The sequence below is a fragment of the Pongo pygmaeus genome, chromosome 10 (assembly GCF_028885625.2).
Source record: "Pongo pygmaeus isolate AG05252 chromosome 10, NHGRI_mPonPyg2-v2.0_pri, whole genome shotgun sequence".
In the NCBI taxonomy this organism is placed as follows: domain Eukaryota; kingdom Metazoa; phylum Chordata; class Mammalia; order Primates; family Hominidae; genus Pongo; species Pongo pygmaeus.
Window position 1 is genome coordinate 84,208,733 of NC_072383.2, and position 21,222 is coordinate 84,229,954.

Here is a 21,222-nt window from a genome sequence, read left to right on the forward strand (position 1 = left end):
CAGACCTGATTTGGGGATGACAAGTCTCAATACATTTAAAGAAATTGAAATTATGCACAAATGTTCACAATGTATCTCCATTACTGGATATATATCCAAAGGAAGACAAATCAATATGTTAGAGAAGTATCTGTACTCCCCTGTGTATTGCAGCACTATTCACAATAGCCAAGATAAGGAATCAACAGAAGTGCCATATGCAGATGAATAGATAAAGAAAATGTGTGTGTGTGTGTGTGTGTGTGTGTGTGTATATATATATATTATATATATACACACACACACACAATGGAATACTATTTAGCCATAAAATAGAATGAAATCCTGTCATTTGCAGCAACACGGATGAACCTAGAATGCATTATGTTAAGTGAAATAAGCCAGGCACAGGAAAACAAAGACTGCGTGATCTAACTTATTTGTGAAATCTAAAAAAGTTGAACTTGTAAAAGCAGAGAGTAGAATAGTGATTACCAGAGACTGGGAGGGGAGATGGAAGCTGGGTTGGTAAGAGGTACAGTTACAATTAGACAGGAAGAATAAGTTCTTGCAGTCTATTACACATTAGGGTGACTACAGCTAATAACAAAGCAGTGTATATTTCAAGATATCCTGAAGAGAAGATTTGGAATGTTATCACCAAAAAAACTTTAAAGCGACAGATATGCTAATTATCTTTATGTGATCATTGTGCAATGTATACACATGCATTGAAATATCACACTGTACCACATAAATATGTAAAATTGTGTCAATTATAAATACAAATAATTTTAAAAGAAATTAGAAAAAAGGGCAAACTAACCCCAAAGTAAGTTACAAAAAGAGCAAACTAGGCAAAAAGTAAACAGAATAAAAATGACAAAAGTAAAAGTAAAAATCAATGAATAAGAAAAAAATAGAAACAAATACTGGTCCTTCAAAAAGATCAATAAAGTATATATTCCTCTAGGCATATTGATCAAGAAAAAAGAAAAGACATTATTAATATCATGAATGAGACACATGTCATATCACTAAAGATTCTACAGGATAATGGTATATTTTGAAAAAATATGCTAATAAGTTTGACAAGTTAAACGAAATGGAGAAATTCCTTGCAACACAGAATAATTATTTATCTATTAATAAAATTGAATAAGCAGTTAAAACATCCCTCTCAAAACACTCCGGGTCCATATGGCTTCATTAGTGAATTCTACCAAATATTTTAAGGAAAAAGTATACCTTACTCTACACAAGCTACTCCAGAAAATAGAAGAGAAGTAAATAATTTATATTGTCCAGATCTAATAAAGCATTTTTATTAAATTGTATTTGATAATATTTTAAGTAATTTTATGAATAGTAGGAGTAAAAATGAGTATGTTGAAAAACAACTTTATTAGAAATAATGTTAGGCATCTAAACATAGCTAACCCAGATTTTCTTTCTAATTCTTCCAATTTTGAAAGTATATGTCTACCAAATCTACAATGCCTCATCAACTGCTCCTCAACCATCATGCCAGAACCTGCAACATATCCTTCTTGTAAGCTGTGGTTTCATATTTCTAGTATATTTCTAACAGGCTCATGCTTATCACTAGTTTGGATTCTTCTTGCGTTTGCACCATCAAGACACTATACACTTGGAAATTTCAATGGCTCATAATTTTGTTGAAGGGAGGACAATTTCCTTATCCTGTCAAATCAGTTTAGCCAGAATCCCCCATCCTCCATATCTGATTCCTCAATATCTGATCAAATTTCTCACCCACCACTATCTCCCAGGTAATATATGATCACCCTGCCCTGCCATCAGTAAGAATCCTTTCAAGTCAGTTTAGCAAAAAATTATCTACCCTCTTAATGATTTTCAATCCACTAACTTGCATTCTTTTCCTTGGCTATAAATTCCAACTTGTCTTTGTTGTATTCAGCATTGAGAACAATCTCTTTCTCCTACTTCAATACCCCATGGCAGTAGACCCTTGAAATCCCTTGAATAAAGTCTAAATTGCCATCTTTAATGAGTGTTATAATTTTTTCTTTAACAGTTTTTGCTGCTGTGACTTGTATAGGATCAAATTCATTATTGGATTTCCAATCTTCTGACCCAGAATCCCAAGCATCTACCTTTGAAGCTTTTGTCTTCACTTCTGGTTGATTGATGGATGAGCCACTGGTGATTTCGACTCCTGAGCCAGTGCTCCAAATGATAGTCTGTTGAAGCACAGTGAGGGCTGAGAGAGTCTGAGTACACTATACAGAGGCTGAGTTAGTCCTGTTCCTTTTTGTAAGAAGTTGGTATAGTCACATGCTTCTTTGTTAGGAAGGTACTGGCTGAATTTTAAGTCTTACTTCTTGTTTCTGTCTTTGAGTGGGAATTTACTTCTAGAATCCCTGACCTGAAATATTTTCCTTGGTTCTTTGTGAGGCAACCCTGTTCTATTTGATCCTATTTCTCCCACAGTAACTTTTTAGTCAATGGAAACCCCCTTCTTAAATGCTTACTGATCATATACTCCACTTCCTTTCTTGTGGTCATGGTTTTGTTAAGGATAATTTGAGACTTCAGGATCTCTTTGGGAAACTGAAGATTTTCCCAAAGTGAGTCCTCTGAGATCTCTTCCTTCCCATTGTTTCTGCTCCTCCTTCATCCTTTTACTACCTTCAATCTTCCCTTCAACTTTCTTGAATCTTTTGATATGTGCCTCTTCAGACCTCTTTCCTCTGTCTACCTGTCCTCCCAGACGTTTTTCCTTCCTGCTTCAGCCCTTCAGTCACCTGAACTTTAGGCCTCCTATTTCCATCATAACTTTCAAGGGACTCTAGGACCCCAAAAGCAATTGTCTGAGGTGGAAAAAGGAAAAAAAAAAAAAAAAGGCTGATTGAAAAATAGATTGGATATTTTATCCAGATGAGGCTTTGGAGACTTCCAGATAGGTGCATGATGTTCTTTCAGTTTCTTGCCTAAAAGGTGGTCACAGCCTCCATAACATTGCATGTATGGGCCAAAGAAAATCTTAAATGTGTCTTCTCCACAAATATTGGCTAAAAGCTTTAGTCCTCATATTGAGAAGGTAACCTTAACTTGTTCCATCTGTCAGAAACACAACGGATAAAACTATAGAGGAAATAAGAGAGTATTACTGTGTTGTCTAACTCCTGGCTAAAGTTTTAGAATAAAACCTTTAAGATCTCTTATATGTATACATTTATATATAGATATATATGCAATATATATTCATATATTTTATACATATATATATAGAATATACATATATCCCATTCTATGTATATACAGAATATACATATATCCCATTCTGTATATATAGAATATATATTACATATATGTATATTAATATATATGATAATATATATCGTAATATATATGAGATTTCTCTATCTATGGATGGTATTATCAAATTACTTAGTACTTTCTTTTTGTGTTTTAGAGACAGATTCTCACGCTGTCACTCAGGCTGGAGTGCAGTGGTGCAATCACAGCTCACTGCAGCCTTGGATTCCTGTGTTCAAGGGATACTCTTGCCTCAGCGTCCCAAGTAGCTGGGATTACAGGCGTCTGCAATCATGCCCAGCTAATTTTCAATTTTTGTTTAGAGATGGGGTCTCACCATGTTGCCCAGGCTGGTCTAGAACTCCTGGGCTCAAGCAATCCTCCTACCTTTGTCTCCCAAAGTGTCAGGATTACCGGTGTGAGCCATCACAACTGGCCTAAAATTTCTTAAATTCTATTCCAATTTTCAGTGATAAATGGGTGTTTATATAAGGTAAATATTTCTAAAACTCTCAGAAACTAATTCAAATGCTTTTCAAATTCACAAGAAATGGACGTATATTTGGCAATTAATACTAGCTTCATATTGTTTGTTTTGTAAAAACAGCTACATTTTCTGGTATATCAACATTCAGTATAATATGAATACACATTTTTATTCTACTTGGGCTTACTAGTTGAGTCAGGTAATATGTCTTCTAGATGCTTAGGATTAAAAATTTATCAGTTCGACCTTAGAATAAGTGTACAAGTAAAGATGCAGTAAAGAAGAGTTGTTTGATGCCCATTACTTCATATTTCTCAAGACAGCCATAAAACTAAAAACCTGTGTGTTTAACTTCTTTGGTTTTTGCTTTTGTGATGCTTGCCTAACATGATGATGTTAACTGTAAAAACAGTTAACAGGGAAGTAAATTGAGATTATGGCTAGCTTTGCCTGGTGTTGCAATATCGTTGCTGAAAACAGTTTCCAAATTATTTTTGTTAACTTGAAGTTTTAATGTTTTTCTAAGCTGTATTAAGTAATAAATATTCACTAAATATCTAGGTCATTGTGAAGTTTTGTGAAGAAGAAGAAGAAGAAGACGAAGAAGAAGAAGAAGAAGGAGAAGAAGAAGAAGAAGAAGGAGAAGAAGAAAAGGGAGAAAGCCCAATGCTTTAATAATGCAAAACTAGATTTTTTTTTTTTCTGTGGAAAATGCCAGTTTTCTTGGATTACGGTAAAAGGCCTTTTTGTTTGTTTTACCTTTTAAGTAATCTTCCTAGGAAGCCAAGATTTTGTGTCTTATCAAGACAGTTTTCTATGTTTATGTTAACCTTTACCATTGGCCTTGATTATTTAAGAGAACTGAGAGCTTGCAATTTAAAAGCACTAAAGTATTTTACATGTTTTACAGTGTTGCCTTTTCAAAACAACTCTTAAGTGAAATCTTGTTTTTGAACTGATCTTGAAATTTCTCAAAGGGACCCTAAAAATTTCAAAAAATTTGTTCTTTCACGTTGTAAAGATAAATACTAAAAATAATTTGGTTTATTTAATTGATACATTGCATTGCATGAAAAGACACTTTCAAATAAGAAAAGATACTTTAACTTTCCCTAGATTATATTTTTGTATGGGCAAACATTATTAGGTATTTTAGAAATTATATAAATTTCCTAGAAATTTATCAATATCCCTGCTGTCCACAATATATCTTAGTATAATGTCATCAGTGGTGGCTCTAATTATTATTGTATGCCTTAAAAATAGCCAAATTATCTTGTCATTTGCATCATTTTTATGTTGAACTCTCATTATATGTTAATTTCCATTTTAAATTTGTTGTCATTCACACATATTCTGATTCTTCTCTGAAAATATTTGCAATCAGCTACAAGCCATAATGCTTCATGATGATGTTGATTAATTTAGAGACCATCGTACTGAATTAAGGATTTTCAGAACTAGACTAGAAAAGCCAATGGGTTCATGAAACTTCTAACCCAAGAGCAAGGAGAACAAGAATTATTTGTTCTGATGGACAATAATGAAGTGAAGAAGAGTGATTATGGTTTTGTTTGACAGTTTATTGGTTCTTAAATGTTCTATTTTCTGGATATAAGTACTCCCTTCCTTTTTCTCTTATTTATGGAACCACAGAAGCAGCCCAGTCTGGTTCAACTTTGAATAATAAAATGGTGAGTTATTTTTCAGTTGCCATGGGTTCTGGGTTGCAATTTATGTAAACTGCTTATGCTCAGCTGAACCACATGTGTAACTGTAGGCAGAAACTAAATTCTAGGACCAAGAAACAGGGACTGAATTAAGAAGGGGACATCTCATGACATAATTCAATCAGATCAAGTCCTGGCATCACCCCATGGCACAATCCAGTCGGATCATGCCTCATGGCATCATCTCATTGTAAGATCAAATCAGATCACACCTCGTTACCCTCTGCCTATAAAACCTGCCCCAGTCCCCAGCCTGAAGAGACAGATTTGATCACTGCCTTATGTCTCCTTGCCAATTAACTCACGATAAAACCTTTATTTTCTCAGACTTGTGCCACATTGGGCAGAGAAGCCATTGCTTACTCAGTAACATTTACACTTGTAAAAATCAGTAGATTATACTTTTGTAAATATAATATTTTCTGCCTGATCCTTCCAGAATTTGTAAACTATTGAGTATTCTTATTTTTCTGGCAATATAGTTATTTACATGAATTTAATAAGAATCTGTTCTTGTAACACAATTTGGAAACATTGGTTATATTTATAAGGCTTTGACTGCCATGTCATATTTGAGAATGATATGTATAGAATCTGAGTTAGGAACTGAGGTTAACTTTATAGAACCAATTTTTACAAAGCTATCTTGAAAAAGCTGGCCCAATAATAATTGGCTTCTAGGGTTCTTAGCCTTACAGATGAGTAAGGAAGATCACTTCCTAGCAGGCCCAGGGAAGATGGGCTATCTTGGGAACCTCAAGAAGACAGGAATTCATTCAAATCTGTAAGTCCCAGAAGTGAAGTCTGACGGCTAGTTCTTGGCTTGACTTCTTAGCTTCAAAAGGTTTTTGAAATTATAACCTGAGATTCCTTATGAAAAGTTCCAGCAAAGAAAACTCAAAAAGACCTATGTGGTCAATTACCATTCTTCCTTTCCTTATGTAAATAATCAGGTCAAATCTAATGAGACCAGATTTATTTTGTCTTTTAAAAGAGAATAACCTCGTTTTGGTTATCTTTGATAAAAAATGAGTATGACTAGAGAGATACATTTTATGTTTCAGTGGAAAAATATAGCGCACTCTTGTGAGTTCTCGATTATTCTAGCTTTTTTCCAGTATCAATCTACAACTTCCAATTTTCTCTCACCCTCCTGACTTGGAGTCAATGAGACGTAAAACTGCCCTTTTTTCAAAACTCTGCAAGCTGAAGCTCGACTATGTGATATAAACATCATGGAAATCACTGTAACAGATTATGTATGGACAGCCTTTGTGCTTGTTGCTGTGTGGGCCACTCAGAATGTTCATGGAAACACTTCATGCTGTCACTGAAAACTTCAACCTGCAAACCCAGAAATTTTGTCAGTTTGCTGCTGCCATCCCCACTTCCCTATCTAAAGATTCTTCAAGCTCAATTCAAGATGTCTTCTTGAATGGCGGCCCTGTGGAATCAGAAACTGGGTTTCTAACCATTAATTTTTTTGTTAATTTTCATAGAAGTTCCCCTCATTAAATTCCTGACTGCTAACCCATCCAGCAAATATATTATACTACCATATCCCAACAGATGTTTCAGCTGGTCCTCAATGAGCAAAAGATAACTCAAAAAGAAACAGACTTGTTTTGTTCAATGGAAAAAAGAATATTTCTTTTCTTGAACAAGAGGAGGGACTGACAAAGAATCTCTCCTTGACCAAACTTTAATCAGTCTCCTCTGAGCTTAACTAGACCCCATGTTGGGCATATCCTCCAAGAGCCTAGTTTTAGCACTTACCCTGTAGAGTCAGCTTAGCCAAAATCCCCTACTCTCCACATTTCATCCCTTTCAACATCTGATCAAATTTTTCATCCACCACCATCCCTCAAGTAATGACTGACAAATCTATCTCGCCTTAAGCAAGAAACTTACCGGGTCATTTTTGCAAATAATTACTCTACCCTCTTAGTGATTTTTCCATCCACTGACTCACATCCTGTTCCTTGGCTATAACCTTCTACTTTTCCTTTTGTATTCAGAGTTTAGCCCAATCTCTCTCCCCTACTACAAAACCCATTGCATTAGTCCCCATGAAGTTCCTTGAATAAAGTCTACTTTATCTGTAATAAGGGTCATGATGAATAATTTTCTTTCTTTAACAGCATCTGAGAATCTGATTCATCTAACAATTGTGAATCATATAATTCCTCTAATAATTATGACTAATATAAAGAGTATCTTCCTCTGTTTATATTTTTCTCTTTATCATTATCATAGGAAAATTAAAAATTCTGCATTTTCAACTGTGTTCAGTGAATGGTTAAATATACAGATTAAAGGATAATGTCTTTAGAATTTTACTTACATACTTGAAAGACTGCAATACTTTGGGCAGCACAATACCAATAGTGAAGAATACTATCCTAAAATGGGGGTTTATTTCAATACCACATCTTCCACCTAGATGAGTCCAACATTCTTCCATTTTCTAATTATTTCAATCTATGCTTTAGCACAGTTAGAATAATTTATATGTGATGAAATACTCTCTATTAACATGAAATAGTAAGATATTTCAGGATATAAAAAATATAAGATCACCATGATCTGGTAGTATATCATAAGATTTACCAAAAGGTCTAATGGGCTCATATGTTAATTATAATTTATAATGAATGTGCCATTTAAACAAGAATAAGTTTTCTCTTTTTTTGTCTGGTAGAATTCAAATAAAGTATAAATATCATCATACATCAAACTTTAAAACAAAAATGTGTTTAAACAAACAGAAAAAAACAATAAAAACAAAAAACTAATTGGTTTCAACAGACTCTGATGATTTATCCAAGGTGAATAGCATTTTTCGATGAGCAGCCATTTTTAATGTTGTTGATAAAGTCAAGTTCATTAATTTTTTATGATATTGCTTTTGTGTATTCTAACAAACCATTGCCTAATTAGTATCATGGAAATATTCTCATATGCTTTCCTCTAGAGGCTTTATAGTTTTAGTTTTTAGGGTAGGTATAATAACCATCTTAAATTAAGTGTATGGTGTGAAGAAGAGGATGAAGTCCCTTTTCTATCCCATTTATTCAGTTGTATTGGGTGCCTTTGTTGAAAATCAATTGGATATATATGTGTGGTTATATGTTTGAAATCTCTATTAGGTATATGTCTCTATTTATTTTTCTTTATGTCAATATCATACTATCTGGATTACTATCTGAAATATGATGATGTGAGTCATTTGCATTACTATGGAAGTTTTATCATCAATTGTCAATTTTGACAAAAACAATCTAGAATTTTTATTAAAAATTTGTTGAGTCTGTAAATTATTATACAATCAACTTACCAATTTCTACTGAAAAACTATTTAGAATTTGAGAATTTGCTGGATGTACAAATAAATTATTTGAATCTAAAAATACATTTTTCTCAACATGGTATTTATTTACATTTATTCAGGTCATCTTTAATTTGTCTGAGCAATGGTTTTATTTTTCAGTGATGCTGACATCTTTCATGCCTGTAAAATTTATTACTAATAATTTTACCTTTTTTCTATTATAACAAGTGCTTTTTGTAAACATGTTTGCTGCTACTACATAGAAATTCAATTTATTTTTGTATATTGATGCCTTGGATCCTGTGACCTTGTTAAATTTAACCATCATGATATTGACAAGCAAAAAACAGTTTTAATACTTCTTTTCCAATCTCTAAGACTTCAACATTTTGTTGCTGTTATTGCTGCCTTATTTCAATGGCAATAAGTAAATGGGCTTCCAGTAACATGTTAAATAGAAGTTATTAAAACGAACTTCTGTGCTTTATTATGATGTTAGGAAGAAAGCATTAAGTATTTCAATATAAGGTATGAAAATAGTTGTAGTTTTCGTACAGATGCACCTTATCACACTGAGGACATTTGCTTCTATTCCTGGATTGAAAAGGTTTGATATTGAGAATAAGTGTGGAATTTTGTCAAATATTTTTTCTCCATCTGTTGAATTTAGGGAGTTTTTTTCTCCGTTATTGTGCTATACCATGGATTATACTTGCTGATTTTGTAATTTGAACCAAATAGAAGTACACATTAAGTAATTATATAATTATTTTTATATACTGTTGATTTGCTAAGATTTTCTTTCCGCATTTATGTTCTTCAGAAATATTGATATGTAATTTTCTTTTTTATTTTCCAATATCTTTGTCAGCTTTTGCTATTGGAGTGCCAATCTCAGAGAAACCTTAAGTCTAGGGCTAATTTTGCCTTACAGCTAAGGCAATACGCTTCTGAGTACTCTATCTAATGACCCACATATTACAAACTTTTTCATTTCAGTTAAGAATTACTCTTAGAATATTTCTCTCTTAGAATAATTACTCTCAGAAATAAGAATTACTCTTCTTTTCTGTGTGCGTTCCAGAAGACATTGCAACTGTTCCTTTCTAGTGATTCTTTAGTAGCCTTGAATAGTTTCTTCACACTCATGCCATAATAAATGCTCAGACATAAAATAATCCCTTTCTCTCTCTCCCTCCCTGCAGTTGTGTTTTCCATGCAGCTTTCTCCTCTCTAGTATCTGCTTGTGAATTACAGCCACTGCAGAATCCAAATATCTTAGCTATGTCCCTTCAACTCAGAGAAATCAGTTGTCAGAGTTCACTCTCCTTGTATTGCAACCCGGAACCTCTAGCCAGTAAGCTATGAAAATAACCTCATTTCCCACCCCCTCCCCCCAATCAGGAATCATTGCCTTGTTCTGCCTCTTTTATAATGTCTAAATTTTGTTTTACTTTTATTAATTCTGCTTTTCTTTAGTTGTTTTATTATTATTATTATTGTTATTGTTATTATACTTTAGGTTTTATGGTACATGTGCGCAATGTGCAGGTAAGTTACATATGTATACATGTGCCATGCTGGTGAACTGCACCCACTATCTCGTCATCTAGCATTAGGTGTATGTCCCAATGCTATCCCTCCCCACTCCCCCCCACCCCACAACAGTCCCCGAAGTGTGATGTTCCCCTTCCTGTGTCCATGTGTTCTCATTGTTCAATTCCCACCTATGAGTGAGAATATGCGGTGTTTGGTTTTTTGTTCTTGCGATAGTTTACTGAGAATGATGATTTCCAATTTCATCCATGTCCCTACAAAGGACATGAACTCATCATTTTTTATGGCTGCATAGTATTCCATGGTGTATATGTGCCACATTTTCTTAATCCAGTCTATCATTGTTGGACATTTGGGTTGGTTCCAAGTCTTTGCTATTGTGAATAATGCCACAATAAACATACGTGTGCATGTGTCTTTATAGCAGCATGATTTATAGTCCTTTGGGTATATACCCAGTAATGGGATGGCTGGGTCAAATGGAATTTCTAGTTCTAGATCCCTGAGGAATCGCCACACTGTCTTCAACAATGGTTGAATGTAAAAGGTAACTACTTAAACAAAACTGCAAGAGTTCCTAAATACCAAAATGAATATAAGAAAAATATCTGCAAAACTACTAGTGCTATGGTTTGAATGTTTGTCTCTTTTAAAACCCATGTTGAGGACAGGTGTGGTGGCTCATGCCTATAATCCCAGCACTTTGGGAGGCTGAGGTGGGCAGATCACGAGGTCAAGAGTTCGAGACCAGCCTGGACAACATGGTGAAACCCTGTCTCTACTAAAAATACAAAAATTAGCCAGGCGTGGTGGTGCACGCCCGTAATCTCAGTTACTCAGGAGGCTGAGACAGGAGAATCGCTTGAAACCAGGAGGCAGAGTTTGCAGTGAGCTGAGGTTGTGCCATTGCACTCCAGCCTGAGCGACAGAGCAAGACTCTGTTTCTAACAAACAAACAAACAAACACACAAAACCCATGTTGAAAGATAATCCCCAGTGTAACAGTATTAAGAGGTGAGGCCTTTAAGAGGTGATTGGATCATGAGGCTTCTGCCCTGTGAATGGATTAATCTATTCATGGATTAATGGGCTAATGGATTAGTGGGTTATCACAGGAGGGGTTAGTTATCACAAGAGTGGGTCTGTTCTAAAAGTTAGCTTGACTCTCTTGTGTCCTTTTAGTCTTGTGATGCCTTTTGCCATGTTGTGATGTAGCATGAGGCCCTCACCAGAAGCCAACCAGATGCTGCTACCTGATATTGGACTTCCCAGACTTCAGAACTGTAGAAATACATTTCTGTATGTATAAATTACCCAGTCTCTGTATTCTGAGATAGCAACAAAAAACACACTAACACAATCACAAAGGGAAATATAATACGATGAGCAACTTTCTAAATCAGAAACACAGAAGACGCAAGAAGTCAAAATTCCTAATAATAGGGGCCTTTAATTTTCACAGCCCAATATAGGTCAAAATATAGCCAAAAATTGCCAAATATCACAGCAGTAAATTGCATAAGTCAAGAACTTTTACAGATATAAGCGCAGGTTTATGAATTCACAATCACAGTGAAGGAAATTAATATTCTTATCTCAGAATTTCATAGTTTCAATAGTTTAAACATTAGCAGAGACAGAGAATATAAAACATCCAAAGTTATCTTTTAGAATTTTAATTTTGTGTGAGTTTTGGTCAACAAAGCATATATGATAGGTAGATATTAAAAAAGAATATTTTCTGCCTGACCATAAACCAGTATAATTCAAAATATTACGACAGAGGAGGGAACCACATTACATGAGAGAGATGTTGTTGGCTTATAATAGTATAGTAGAAAATGGAATGAGAGAATTGAAGCAAGTTAATTCCTAGGTAGTAGGATAGGGCCAATAGGTAGCCAATCAAACTTATATTTTAAATCCATAGACACTGTAAAAACATTAGTAACTTAGGGTCCCAGTGTAAAAAAAGTATGTTAATATAATTTGCGAATAATACTGATTACTAGGAATAAACACTATATTGAACATGGCAGACACAAACTCACCATCCTTTACCAGCTCCAAGTGTTAAAGTAAAACTTTGGTCTCAGATTTGCAACCAGGTGAGCATACCCTGATAATATAAATTCCATGTCACATGCTACGGCCTGAAAATACCAATCACGCAAATGAAGATGAGTTACTTGAGCAGTAGATCTTGGTTCCATGTTCAAGTAACATTTTATCTGCTAGAATTTTTTCTTTGTTTTGGAATAATATTACAAAGGACAAGTACATTTTTCTTTTAAGGTCATGAGTTGATTGTTACAGATTAGGTTCATTTGAAAAGTGGTAACTCACATTATATTATCATGATTTGAGTGAACTATTTCTCAGGATGATACATCATCTTTATGTACTCTTACTGTCATAGACATTTGCTTGCTAACGGCATATCCCACAATACTTTTTATTTCTTTTACACCCAGTGGGAAATCCTGAGCATATTTTTTTTGCTAATTATGTTGTGTTTTCAAAAACAGCTTCATCACAAGTTTCCGATCCAAGGCTATTGATTACAGAACACAGTTATGGAAGCAAGGCTATAACAATATCCTTACTTCTCTGTACCAAATATATGCAGCATTTGCATGTCTGGTTCAATAAGGCTTTAGCAGTTTTTGTTTGGGAACAGAATCATATGCTTTTTTAAAGACCTGGGTGAGGCCGGGTGCAGTGGCTCAAGCCTGTAATCCTAGCAATTTGGGAGGCTGAGGCAGGTGGATTACCTGAGGTCAGGAGCTCAAGACCAGCCTGGCCAACATGGCAAAACCCCATCTCTACTAAAAATACAAAAAAGAAAAAAAAATCAGCCAGGAGTGGTGGTGGGCACCTGTAATCCTAGCTACTTGGGAGGCTGAGGCAGGAGAATCGCTTGAACCCAGGAGGCAGAAGTTTCAGTGAGCTAAGATCACGCTATTGCACTGCAGCCTGGGCAGCAAGAGAGAAACTCCGTCTCAAACAACAACAACAGCAACAACCACCTGGGTGGTGGGCCTGGTGCAATGGCTCGTGCTGATAATCCCAGCACTTTGGGAGGCTGAGTTGGGAGGATTGCTTCAGGACAGGTGTTTGCGACCAGCTTGGGCGACGTAGTGAGGTATCATCTCCACAAAAATTTAAAAAAAAAAAAAAAACATTAGGCATGGTGGCACATGCCTGTGGTCCTAGCTACTCGGAAGACTGAAAGACTAAGGTGGGAGGATTGCTTGAACCCAGGCATTCAAGGCTGCAAAGAACTATTATCATACTACTGCACAGCCTGGGCAACAGAGAAGTAAGACCTTGTCTCTTCTTCAACAGAGAAGTAAGACCTTGGCTCTTCAGAAACGTATGAATGATGAATGTTCATTTACATGAAAGTAATACTTCAAAATATAAACATTGAAATTATTTTGAAGTGATACTGTACCAAGTAATTTTTTTTTTTGAGGCGGAGTCTTGCTCTGTCGTCCAGGCTGGAGTGCAGTGGCGCATCTCGGCTCACTGCAAGCTCCGCCTCCCGGGTTCACGACATTCTCCCCGAGTAGCTGGGACTACAGGCGCCCGCCACCACGCCCGGCTAATTTCTTGTATCAAGTAATGTTTTAAATAGAAATAAATCCTTTCACTCTATACTTCCCCTTATAAAAGATTATTATATATGAATATATGGATAAACATACTAACATACAAAATGCATATTATATATTCATGCATTTACATTTAATTTATACATAATGTGGCATATATTCCTATACATATAAATAAACAATTATACATATATAAATAGAGCTATATTCACTTATAAATCTGTGAACGTGTACTATTCTTTCGCACCATTTAATACTGGTCCTACCTGAATTTTACCTACTGTTTACAAACCACCAACAAAAAGAATATACGGCTTTTCTAGTGTCAGTCAGGTCCACAGAATCTTAGTTTAAAAAAAAAAAAAAAAGACTTTCTTAGTAAACTCTTTTCTCTCCTACTCCCATAAATATTATCATTTTCCATCATTCTATCCAACCTTTTCTTCTTTTTCTTTGTTACAACATTTTTGGTATTACATGACTTCTCCTACAATCATATTTAGAGCTTCAGCTAGGACTCCTTCCTGAATCCCAGTCTCAGTTTTTGAATAATGACTATTCTCTTTACCTATTTTTCTGCTGACCAATAAACACAATGCATCTAAAACTGTAGTTTTCCTTTCCTGCCTGCTTCTCCTTCCAGATTCTTATTTTTGGTAGGCTCAGTTTTCTCTGGGCTAAGTTTATAGCTTCTATTCTCCCATAATTAGAGACTTGCCAAGCCCTCTTGTCCTCAATATCTCACCTGCCACAATGTTTCCTATTGAGTTCTCACTGCCATAATCAAAGTTCCGGTTAATACTTCCTTTAATTTTGGCAACAGCATTACATTACTGACGGTTTTCCTTACCTGTTCATCACAATTTTGAAGCATCAACCCCTAAACCGGAAGTGGGAAACTAGTTTTGGACGTTCCATCCCTAAACCAGAAGTGGGATGATCCGCCCTTGAGGAGACATGTTGATCCATTTCCAGCCTAGGAGCTTTAAGCAGATGCCTGCTTGACGATGTTAATGGGGGAAACGTAACAATCCTGCCTTGCTGTGCTGCGATGTGAATCAAGAAGGTTGCCTGCAAATGATCTCAGTTAACCCAGTAAGAAACCGTCATGGCAACACCGTGTGTTAGCGTGAACCTCAGCCAGCCCTGTTCAGAGCTCGAGGGGGAGGTCCTTTCAGGCCAGGCTTTCCCCTGACCTCATAATTTATGCTGTGAAAATTGTACAGAAGTCGGTCTGTTTTTGCCCCGCTCTTGGCAAGAACTGGGGGAAGAAACCTAATGCCTCCTCGAAAGTAGGTATTTATTTTTCAGGGCCTGAAATTTGCTGAGTTTTTATTTGTACTCTGCATTTTATGAAAAAAAATGACAATGAGGAGCGCCAAGGAGTACTTGGGGACGTGGAGGGCTTGAACAATTTATTATTATTATTTTTTTTTATTTTGAGACAGGATCCTTTGCCGGATTGGAGGGCTCAAATGATCCTCCCACTTCAGCCTCCTGAGTAGCTGGGACTACTGGCATGTGCCACCGTGCCATGCCCGGCTAAATTTTTCTTTATTTTTCATTTTCCTTTTTTTTTTTTTTTGGAGAGGCGGGGTTTTGCCATGTTATCCAGGCTGGTCTTGAACTTCTGAGCTCCAGGGATCAGCCTCAGCTTCCTGAAGTGCTGGGATTACAGGTGTGAGCCACCACACCCGGCCTCTGTGTCCTACTTCTGTTTTTTTCACTTCTGAGGTGAAATAAACAAAGTTTGTTCTGTTTTGTAATAATAAGAGTAGTTACATTAAATAATAATAAGGTTGGCGCAAAAGTAATTGCGGAAAAACCGCAATTACTTTTGCACCAACGTGTGTGTGTGTGTGTGTGTGTGTGTGTGTGTGTGTGTGTGTGTGTTTTCTTCTAGGAAATAAAAAACAGGAACTGGGGCCCAGTGTGCTGGAAACTGGAGTGCTTCTAGCACTGTCTCCCTTTGCTGCCTCCCGACAAGCTGTTTGTGCTGTGGTCATGCCAATCAGCTGAGCTTTGAAGAGGAACTGGAGGACCAGCTGTGAATGCACTGTGAGTGAGCGTCTCCCATCTTGACTGTATGGAAGGCAGAGGTCTGACATCCTTTGTGTCAGGACACTGAAGTTTATACAGATTAAGTATAACCTTTGCCCAAATCCACCTGGCTGGTAGGAGCACATTGCACAGTTGCCACCACAGTAAGTCAGGGATTGCTTGAGACAGAACCTTTAGCAATTGCTGCAATAACTGAAAGAAGAAATAGAAATCCTTAGCAGCTTCATGTAGAGAGTTTCAAGATGGTGACTCAGAGGATCTGAGCTGTCAACTCCAATGGACCCCTCTGATTTTTAATGACCTTAAAGTGCTTTCATTTAGTGCCTTGCTTGTATATAATCTCACATATTTTGTAAATGTAAAGCAAGTAATCACATTCAAGGGCTATTGACCAATTACTTTTATTTCTTTGAGGTTCTGCACAATTGAACATCCCTGTGTTTTGGACACGTGAAGCTGGTAGGTGAGTGGTAGTAAGTATACAATTCCAAATAAATGGGCTACATTCCTTTCTCATGCACAGCACCTACACTACTATTATTTCACATTGAACGCCAGTGGAATTATTCATAATCTAGGTGGCTCAGATAGAATAGGCAAGGACTGAGATTTGCTTGTAGGATGAACAGGAAAAAAAGAAATCAAGCATAACTTAAAAGTAATTACCCGTTTTGGTAATGGCACCCCAAATCTTTGATGAATTGCCATCACATATCAACTAAATGCTCTCAACTGGGACAATCCTTTTTCTAGAAGGAAACACTAATGCAGTTTATTAGGACACTACTCTAAAAGACAAATGTGATGTTCCTGTGCCATCAAGTTTTGTCACAAGGTTGAAATGACCTATCCCAGTGAAATTTAAGAGCCAGAAGATTTACAAATATCTATATGGAACCAGAGGAAGAAAGAATGACCTTGCCAGGACTTGGATTTGTTTGGCAAAAGCCCTGGTTGAAGCCAGACCCAAGCTGTGGAAACTAATATTTTGTGCAGACAGGATAGTTCCAAGGAACCTGTGCATTTTCCTGATAGCAACGTTATCATCCCTGTGCCTGAATGTGTCTCCCGGGAAGATGCAGCAGATACTTGGGAAAGTTCTGTTGGACTAACCTTTGCAATTCAGAACTGAGTGGTAGCAGTCCTGTATTCAAGGTAAGGCCACTTAACACAGAAGTAAAAACCAATCTGTATGTTAATTCTGGATTCCCCACTTCTGATTAGAAAAATTTAGGGATTAAACTACTTAGAAGCACATAAAGCTGAGAAGGATGTTATTGGTGCAACACAGTGTATATTCTTTCTCAAAGGCCTATGTGTAAATTTTTTTTTTTTTGGTATGCAGACAGGTTTTTCTACACAATTTCTTTGCACCTTAGATGTGCTACATTTCTGTGCATTAGCTTAAGAACAGTAATGTTCTCCACATTTGTGTCTCATTTTAATATCCATGGATTTGCTGTCTTCTTTTATCAATTCTCTCATTTTAAAAATTAATTTTTAAGTCACCAAAATGTTACCATATTACTGAAGATGCCTCTGAAGCCTAATTTCAGTCAAAAGTTGTTGTTCACTTTTTTGAACTCCTACCCATTGAGTTCATATCTGTACATCTCTTAGTTTTCTTAATACTTTCTACTTCTTAGAATTGTTATCTGTATGTCTTATTTCACCTTGGATTCTGATCTTCTTAAATTTGAAAATATTTAAAAAAAACTTATTATATCACTTGAGTACTCAGGGGAGTGTTTAAAAAGATTACAACTACCACTCTGGTTTGAGTGTGTGTGTGTATGTATGTGTTTACATTGCAGGAATCTTGAACTTGGAGCTATAAGACAAACTACCAGCCGTGAAGATTTGTATTTATTATCTACAGCACGGTACTCTTGAAAACTTGCTTAAGAGTTTCCCTGATATGATCCAGATCTGTAATGTTATTTTGGGGCTCTTTAATTGAAAAAATGCAAATGAGCATATCAAACTTAACTTTGTCTACTAAGAAGGTACCATACATTTCTCTTTATTCATTTATAACTTATTTAAGTGAGAAGTGAGGATAATGACACTTGTTAGTTTAATTACATAATAAATATAAATATCTTGTAACTGCTATAAATAAAAATCTTTTAAGATATTAAATAATGTAACAAAAAATATTGACACTATGTACAGTTAGAAGATGAGCAGCAAAACTGAGTACTGGGGGAACCTCAAACATGTAATCTAATCTATCTAATATCAAAATTCAGATATTGTGCAAAGTTTGAGAAACCACACAATTTAGGGACAGATATTTTTGGAATCTGCTGGGCCATCTACTTATCTTCACTGCCTCGTGCATATACACGTATATGTAGAGAAATAACATTTTTAACTATTTCTCATTGGAACACAATGAATCTCTATTATTTACCTCTAATCATTGCTCATGAAGGCAGATAAAGTATTAGTTATACAAATGTTATTACATTTCTTCTTGGGAAGATAGTGTGTGGGAACTTGTTAGTTTTCATCAACTCAAGAGAAATGCTCATTTATTAAGGAATTGATGCTGATAGGAAATGACAAGTGAATTATTACACTGTAGAGTGCTTTGCTTAGAATGCATATGACTGCATGTAATCACAAATTCCTCAGGTTTCTGGAGTGTTACTTGGACTATATGCAACAAACCACCAAACCTTAGTGATCTCAGTTCTTTTCCTTCAGCTCTTCAGGGTTGCACTTCCTCAGTGCAAATTATTCTGTGGCCCTAGGTAAAGGTAGGAAAGAAGAAAAACAAAATTCTACCCATCTAAATGAAAGTGACAACATTAATCTACCCCAAGGCACTAAACTGTAACATTTTATTTAATCATTTATATTAAAATCAACAGAATACAACAGTAAATTACATTGCCCAAATCATAAGGGCTTATATTCAACACTTAACCTCACGTCAGGGAAAACATGAAAGAAGTGTTGCAGTCAACTCTTCATCTGTCTGACATGTGCCACTGTATGTATCTGACTTGCTTTCCTTGCTTTTTTAAATGCTTGTCCAATTTGTTTTTCTACTTTACTTTGTGGAAGGCTGCGTATGCCCTCAGGGCAGTATTCAGTACTTTCTGATGAACAGAAAGAATGCTGCTGACATAGCAAAATCTTCAGAAAGCCAGAAACATGAAAAGTTTTTCTGAAATGTCATAATTACATTGTGTACAAAAGTCTCAGATATTGATAAGAACACATGTAATTGTTTTGCTATTTCATATTTTTTTACAGTCCCAATTTGTATGTTCATTTATAGTATAGGTGGTAATGAAATAGAAAATATATTACATATATAAGGAGAGAGAGAGAGACTAAAGTACCCTACAATGATGCCCAGCAAGATTTATATTAAGTTTCACTTTAAGCTTCAACATAAATAGAAAATGTGTGGCATTGACAGGATTGAGATTTCCTGCCACTGATTGCAGAAATAATAAAACTTGAGATGAGGATTGGGAAGAGACAGTAAACTCTTCCAATATTAAAGCTAATTGAGACAAGTTATGTTGTAACTTATTTACCAACTTCTCTTTTACAATATCATTCTCTTAAATATTTCTGTTTTTTTTTTTTTTTTTCTGTGAGCTGAAAAAGGGCCTGGTTAGAATAGAATCAGTAGTAGCAAACACTGAACTAACTATGTCAGCAAGAGTACAGGAATTAACTTGTTCTGAGAAAAGTTATAACTGTGAACACTGTTTTGATTTGTTGTGGGGAAGAGAAGAGCGACAATGATGATGAAAATAACTTAAGTCTTTGAAAGGGCTATAAAATATACTTTGTTAAATCCTCCATGAAACTCATGAGGTAGGTAAGAATATATCCATGATTATTCTTACAGTATAAATACAAACCGAACTAAGATAGTTTTAGTGGTGTGCCCCAGTATAATAGATAGCAAGTATGCTGTCATACCTATGTATGATAAATGGCAATTTGGTTTAAACACAGGCCTTTGTAAATATATCTCTGATGTTTTATGCATCCTAGTCTACACAGAGTTTATCAGAGAGATAAAAATTGGGTGCTTCAAAGTCAAGTTAAAAATTGGTTAAGCAATTAATATTGAAGAACACTGGCAATCATGTTTCCACCTTAATGTTAAGACATAACACATGCTGTTTGGGTTACTGTAGACTTGTAGTATAGTTTGAAGTCAGGTAGTGTGATGCCTCCAGTCTTGTTCTTTTGGCTTAGGATAGACTTGGCAACGTGGGCTCTTTTTTGGTTCCATATGAACTTTAGTTTTTTCCAATTCTGTGAAGAAAGTCATTAGTAGCTTGATGGGGATGGCATTGAATCTATAAATTACCTTGGGCAGTATGGCCATTTTCACGATACTGATTCTTCCTACCCATGAGCATGGAATGTTCTTCCATTTGTTTGTATCCTCTTTTATTTCATTGAGCAGTGGTTTGTAGTCCTCCTTGAAGAGGTCCTTCACATCCCTTGTAAGTTAGATTCCTAGGTATTTAATTCTCTTTGAAGCAATTGTGAATGGGAGTTCACTCATGATTTGGCTCTCTGTTTGTCTGTCATTGGTGTATAGGAATGCTTGTAATTTTTGCACATTGATTTTGTATCCTGAGACTTTGCTGAAGTTGCCTATCAGCTTAAGGAGAGTTTGGGCTGAGACGATGGGGTTTTCTAGATAGACAATCATGTCATCTGCAAATAGGGACAATTTGACTTCCTCTTTTCCTAATTGAATACCCTTTATTTCCTTCTCCTGCCTGATTGCCCTGGCCAGAACTTCCAACACTATGTTGAATAGGAGTGTTGAGAGAGGGCATCCCTGTCTTGTGCCAATTTTCAAAGAGAATGCTTCCAGTTTTTGCCCATTCAGTATGATACTGGCTGTGGGTTTGTCATAGATAGCTCTTATACAGTAACCAAAACAGCATGGTACTGGCACCAAAACAGAGATACAGACCAATGGAACAGAACAGAGTCCTCAGAAATAATGCCATATATCTACAACTATCGGATCTTTGACAAAGCTGACAAAAACAAGAAATGGGGAAAGGATTCCCTATTTAATAAATGGTGCTGGGAAAACTGGCTAGCCATATGTAGAAAGCTGAAACTGGATCCCTTCCTTACACTTTACACAAAAATTAA

The 21,222-nt window shown here is 35.8% G+C and overlaps 1 protein-coding gene across 3 annotated transcripts in view; it reads right to left on the reverse strand.

Annotated features, from left to right (window-relative positions):
- Window positions 1-21,222, reverse strand: part of MGAT4C (MGAT4 family member C) — a 294,930-nt gene that overhangs the window by 20,729 nt on the left and 252,979 nt on the right. Inside the window, exons 1-2 of one of the 3 annotated variants that reach the window (XM_063646536.1) lie at window positions 14,855-14,946; window positions 12,439-12,540 (exon numbers count right to left, since the gene is read on the reverse strand). The exons of 1 other annotated variant lie outside the window; for it this stretch is intronic. In XM_063646536.1, the coding sequence (XP_063502606.1) occupies window positions 12,439-12,441 (3 nt within the window). In that variant the 5' untranslated portion in view covers window positions 12,442-12,540; window positions 14,855-14,946. Of the gene's footprint in view, window positions 1-12,438; window positions 12,541-14,854; window positions 15,065-21,222 lie in introns of those variants that run through there. One more of the 3 variants, XM_054442448.2, reaches the window with a different exon arrangement.